At 34.7% G+C, this 6,461-nt stretch overlaps 1 protein-coding gene across 1 annotated transcript in view; it reads right to left on the reverse strand.

The window, feature by feature from the left end:
* LOC149076251 (uncharacterized) overlaps positions 1-1,520 on the reverse strand; it is a 130,278-nt gene extending 128,758 nt beyond the window's left edge. The window contains exon 1 of the mRNA XM_089245511.1: positions 336-1,520. Coding sequence (XP_089101637.1) covers positions 336-813 — 478 coding nt within the window. The 5' untranslated portion in view covers positions 814-1,520. The remainder of the gene's footprint in view (positions 1-335) is intronic.
* Between the last annotated feature and the right edge of the window lie 4,941 nt (positions 1,521-6,461).

Raw genomic sequence — 6,461 nt, forward strand, 5'->3', positions numbered from 1 at the left:
TGGTAATTCATTCGGAATGGTGAAAATAATGATTTTTTCCTTTTCTTGGTTTATTTTCTACTACACTTCTCTATTTCAATTTGAAACCTGAAATCATACTCTCGTAACATATAAAATTTGAATTGAAAGTTCTTTTATATATCTGACTCCACAGCTGCAAACACTCAAGAAACATCCATATTAATTTTTATCAAAAATTTATCGGAATAATTTTTTATATTATGCATCTTATGCATCTTAGGCACAGAAGTATAATTTATTTTCTATAATTAATGCATTAAATACATAATAGAAAAAAAATCACAAGCAAGAATTAGAAAAAAAAAACAACTTACCGATTAGCGGAACATCATAGCGATGAGGAGGGTTCCGTGTATCTCTCCCAGCCGTGATGGTACCAACAGCAACTGGCATATTAGAAGGTGAGTTTTTCGTCTTTGGCTTGTTGTTGTTTCCGCTACCGCCTTTGGAACCACCAGGACCCGATCCGTTCGGTGGCCCCTTCTTGCCTCTCTTTCCCCTCTCATCGCGGGACGACGAAGCAGGTTTCTCTAAGTCCTTCCAGGGCACTCGATACTGTCTGTCCAAATCGTCTTCCTCATCGTCAACAACGCTCGACAACAGGTCCGATTCCTTGAGCTGGACAGAGTCCAGAAGAGAAGACGTTGACACTTTCCTGTGTCTAGGAGGAGGTTTCAGAGCAGCGAACAGATTGCTTCTACTCTGTCTGGAACTCGGATCCTGAGCCGCACTCATGTCTCCGACCAAAGACATCAACAAGATTAAGAAAAATAGACTGGGATATCCTGTCATGGTTCAAAATTTCCGTTAACCTTTTTTCGACGTTCAAGAAATATTGTGCAAAAAAAATGTGTCGGTGGAAAAAACAGATGCAGAGAAGAATCTTATTTAATTATTTCCTTGGACAAAAACCATTAATATAATCGCCAAAAAAAGCAAAAAAAAAATGTTTCGTTTCCTATTTTTTGATGCTTCCTTCACGTCGTTACTCTCTCAAGCGTTCACAAATTCCCTGAGGAGTATTCGGTGCTTCTCTGCAAGAACTCTCGCGGCCGCTGGCCGTCGACTCGCCGGCAGTTTTTCGTGTATCGGTGGAAAAACGGCTTTCTCCACCCGACTAATTTCGTTATTGTGTCTTAAAAAAAAAAAGACGACGACAATAATAATAAAACGGCAACAGGGGCAGAAAAAAAAGGGTCCGGTCGATCGAGTAGCAGTTGGCTGATTGATGCTTCAGGCTCTTCCACAGCGTCTATTGTATTTGACGTGAAGACGAAAACACTCACACACAGGAAAGATAGTTCTGCGTGTTTGTATGTATGTGGGAAATGAGAGAGAGAGACGAGTTTTGCGCGATGTTGGTTTCTTGTGTGTGTGTATGTGAGAGAGAGTGAGTGAGTTGAAGCCTACGGAAACGTACGGCTTGCGCAAATCGTCGGAGCTCTGTTATTGGCTCGTCGGCGAAAAGGTCAGATAGGCCGGTGTGGGGAAAAATGGAAATGTTGGTGCCGCTTATTCGTCAACGCAACTCGCCCACGCGGTATCCTCTGGTTTGTCTGCGCTCCACGCGATGTGGAACCCATTCACTAAAAAGACCCCCTTTCGTTTCTTTTTTTCGTATATGGGTTGCGAGCAGAGCAAGCAGCGCGCCCTGCTTTTACCACCGGTTGAGTCTTGTCTCTTTTTTTTTTATTCTCATCTGTCTCACTTGCGAGATTTCATTCTTGCTCCCTCTTTTCCTTTTTCCCCGATCTCTTCTGTTATCTAATCTAGCTCAATCACGATCGCACTCGACACTTGTTATCCGTACGAATCTTCGCAATTTTAAAGCGACTATTCCCCCCCCCCCGATTACGTTCGAGAACACTTTTTTTTTTTATAAAATGTCCCGAAACGATGAAAACAATAATAAAATTTTGAACTACTTTTTTCATTTTCTATGGGAACGGGATTTTTATGTTAAATTTTTTCATGTAATATTCGAAACACGATTGCAGAAAAATTCTGTGAAAGGAAAGTTTTGTTATTTTCACAGTACATTCAGCTATTGAGGGTGCAAGTTATGAACCAAAATGAAACCTTCAAATTCGTAGCTTTGCATATATGCAAAGGACCCTTTACATCAGGGGGTTGGGGGAGAGGGAGAGTCTTCAACCTTTCAGAATGGTGGGCCAAGTTGAAACTTCCCGCGAAGTTCGCGGGCCACCAACTCATGAAATTTAGTTACATCTTAACAGAAGAGGCCAGTGGGGCTCCGAATTAAACAGGAACAAAATAATTAAAGAAAGTAATCGGTAATTCTAAAATTATTTTCCCTCTTGAATTCACTTGAGATCATGAAATCATTTCGTTTTCCACAATTATGCAATTACTCTTTTATTGATTGTGAAATAATTTTTATCAGAAATAGGAAACATTTTTTCTCTCTTATTGATTTGTAAGTTATTTTTTCTCACTAAATCTGAAATTATTTGTTTCACAAGTTCTAAGTTTTCACCAGTTTGTTTTCGGAATTATTTCTTTCATTTATTTAAAAAAATTGTTTCTTTCATTTATTTAAAAAAATTGTTTCTTTCATTTACTCTGAAAAATTATTATTTTTTCAATGTCTTCAACCATTTTTAAAAAATTATCGGTGGGCTACTACAAAAACCTTTAAGGAACAAATGATGCCAACGGGCCACACGTTGAAAATCCCTGCTTTAGACGTTCATTACTGCAGCCAGTTTGAAGATAAAAATTCAGAATCGACTTTGCACATAAGCTGAGTAAGCTGAGGTCCTTTTATATATTTCCATTTTATATTTTCTATTTGCCGACGAAGACAACAATTTTTAGCTGCAGAGCATGTGTGGCTGTGATTTGTTAGAATGTATTGCTTGAATTTTTTTCTTTAGTTGAAGTTTGCAACCCGAATTTTTTCATACCATAGTTTGAATCACAAAGAATTTAGTTTTTTTTAAAATACGATATTTTAATAGATTTATTTTATAGGTGATTTTTTGAGGATCCCCGCCTTCAATAAGACCCTGTATAAGCCCTACAATTCGGGATAGATTTTCTTTTAAAAGATTTTTCACACTTTCCATATGTGAAAAATACAAACTATAAAAAAAATTATCATCTCGAAAAAAATAGAGCATTTAAGTATTAAAAGCCTATATGGTATGCTCATATAAGTTACACTCAAATCTGTTGATGAACGTGTGAATTTTTTTAAATTCCATTCTGTATATCGTCCATGAACTACTGTGATTAGACGAATAAATGTGCGATAGACCATAGATTTTGATTCATAAACTTAACGATGTATAGCAAAATATCATATTAAAATTTCGTAATGGTACAATAAATATATTTTTAGAAATCACGTTTGAAACTCAAGTGAAATGTCAAAAATAGCAGCATTCTTCTTAACACGCGTTTAAAGTTTTTATTCGTGAGATACTTGTATGTGAAAACGCTACACACACTAAACAGGACGTAACTTCGGTTCTAAGCGTCATATAAAAAAAAAGACAAATTTTAGTGTCACAAGAAATTAGGCTTCCATAAAAATAAAAATTTGTATTTTCTCTGAAATTAACGTTTTCAACGTAATCGGATACCTTAATTCTCTCTCTCTTCTTTTTTCGAATTCGATATGCATTTCCTATAATCTTGGGAGCATAAATATATTTATTTGCTTCTAGCATCTCTTATCGATGCTCTCTTACTCTCCAGGATTAGCATTCGTATTTGACGTCATTGGATGTGTGACGTCACGTTTTGATTCACCTATTTTTGTCGAGCGTTTCGGGTGATAATTTCTCTACTATTTCGGTATTTCGGCTGTTCAGATTCACCGTAGAATATAATAGAGGCTAAATTATTTTATGCATGAAGATACATATATTTCTTGCAATATTCGATTTGAAACGTTGATATAATTGAAAAATGATAGGAAAGCTTAAGATGGCGGAGTAAAAATTGCTCGATGACATTAATGATCGAAGTAGTGATATCCATATTTTTTTATAGAAATTTCTTATTTTTATTTACTCAGTTTAGCCACTTTGTTGGAAATTTAACCTGTAATGGTGTCTTTTTCTTTCTTCTGTATTTGTATAATCTTGAACAAACTCATTGAAACATGCAGATAATCATTATATTTAGTTGTGATTATTATTACTATTTAAAAAATTTACGGTTGTAACCAGGGTTTTTTTTCAATATTTAAAAAAGTTTCAAACACAGATATACAGGGTTTGTCGCCTTGAAGTGGCGACAAACTCAGTGGGATGATATTAATCATCAAGAGGAATTAAAATTGCCGTAGAACATGGAATTGCAAACCACGTTTCGTCGGTGGAAATCACAGAAATACAGCCTTTGGAACAATCCAATAATAGGTAAACAAAAAACATTTATTTGACACAATGATTACAACACAGCCTGTGGTGTACAAAATAAAGTAAAATAACCAGTACAAAACCTCCTGTAATCACTTCTCTTCGTCTACTTTTTGACATTGAACTGTGATGCACAGGCCGTATGGCAATCATGCTGTCGAGTAAATGGTTTTGGTACATATTTATTTTAATTTTTTTTTGTAGCTATTATTGTACTTTATTTTATGCACATCACAGCCTGTGTTGTAATCACGCTGTCAAATGAATGGTTTTCTTACTTATTATTGGCCCTTTTGTCTCACTCTACGTCACACCCTTCATTAGTATTTTTGCCATTTTCGCAGACCGAACATGGTTTGCGATACCATGCTCTATGGCAAGTTTTGTTCTTGATGCATAATATCATTTGCTGACTTTTGATGACAAGGGGGGGGGGGTGGTTTGAAGGTTGCTTACGTCATCAACCACCCTTTTTGAAGACATGAAATATTCTAAGCTGCTGACGTAATTTTGCTGACAAGGAAAGGGGGGTCAAAAATGGCTAAAAATCTGCTTACGTAATACTTGAATGGTCCCTAATTCGCTATGCATTATCTTTCTTTTTTTTGAAGCCTATATATATTTAATTCCATCTTCTTATCGATGCTCTCTCTAGGAATAGCGTGCGTATTTGACATCACTGAATGTATGTGACGTCGCATTTTAATTTTAATAATTATGGTGAGTCTCTCGGATGATAATTTACCTATTATTTCGGCTGTTCTGATTAGCATATAATGGAAAAGAAGCTAAATTATTTTATGCATGAAGCTACATAGATTTCTGATAGTATTCGAAGTAAAACGTTCTTGTAATTGATAAATTACATAGCCCTTAAATTTGGGGAACATAAAGTAATTAATTCAATGAAATAAAAACTAAAGTGACCAATATTTTTTTAGGCATTTTTTTTTATTTCGGTCGTACCGTTGGGAAATTTACCTATTATGGTTGTTTGCTTCCGTATTTGTATTCATATAAACCCGAAAGTTTAAATACGAAATGAAGAGAGAGCGCTACTTCATATTATTAATTAAAATATTCTGATTATTATTATTTTCAATATTATAATCTTTATTGATATCTACAAAAATTACTGCCGTAATCAATTTTTTTTTCAATTTTCAAAACATTTGAAACACATGTATATAAATTAATTGTTTTAATTTGAACATGAAATTTCATTTCCATATTACTCTTATATCAGTTCTTGAAAGACAACCATAAGAATTCTTTATGGACATTGTATATATAATATTTAATCATGTATATATATATTGTTGGTAATTGCAATTTTAATTGGGTTGCTGTATTTTTGAAATATATGACCCCCCCCCCCCCATACATATTTATTATGGGCATCTTTTTCTCAGCCACCTCGTTGGGCATTTTGCCTGTTGTGGCGTTGTATTTGTATTTGTATTTCCAGTTTAAAGCTATGCGCAATTAAAACTTCTCTGTGTTTCAGTGAGGTTTCTCCAATGCAATATGAGATATGTATCGCAACGGCTGCAGTTGAAATTTATCTCTTCTGGAATAAATATATATATGCATAATGTATAATTTATTTTTTTCATTATATATGATATAGTTTTGTTATGCAGGACGATTACTTACTTTCCCTTGCAGCATTCTACTGGCGAACCGTTGATTCTAGAAACATGCCTCCAGTTAGAAAAAAAAAAGTTATCCAAATAATGTGTAGAACTCACAGATGCGTCATTCATGTTACAAGGGGTTGTATAGTTATTAAAATAAAAAAAATTAACTTTTCATACGGACACCCTGTCCTCAAATATCCAATTAGAAAATTTTTGCCCTGAGATCAACAAAGAAAATTGCACGTTTCTAAGTGCAATATTCGCAGAGATATTGTGGAATATCAAAAATCGGAGGAAAGTAGGAAAAGAACAGCATAAATAAGAAGCATTGTCAGTTAGTTTTTGCTGTTTTTTCCCAACTTTCTTCTGAATTTGGAAATTCAATATCTCAGTGAATATTGTTTTTTTT

The sequence above is a fragment of the Pholcus phalangioides genome, unplaced genomic scaffold, assembly GCF_987345545.1.
Source record: "Pholcus phalangioides strain wild (caught in Gottingen) unplaced genomic scaffold, Ppha-v1.0 ptg000015l_1, whole genome shotgun sequence".
Classification (NCBI taxonomy): domain Eukaryota; kingdom Metazoa; phylum Arthropoda; class Arachnida; order Araneae; family Pholcidae; genus Pholcus; species Pholcus phalangioides.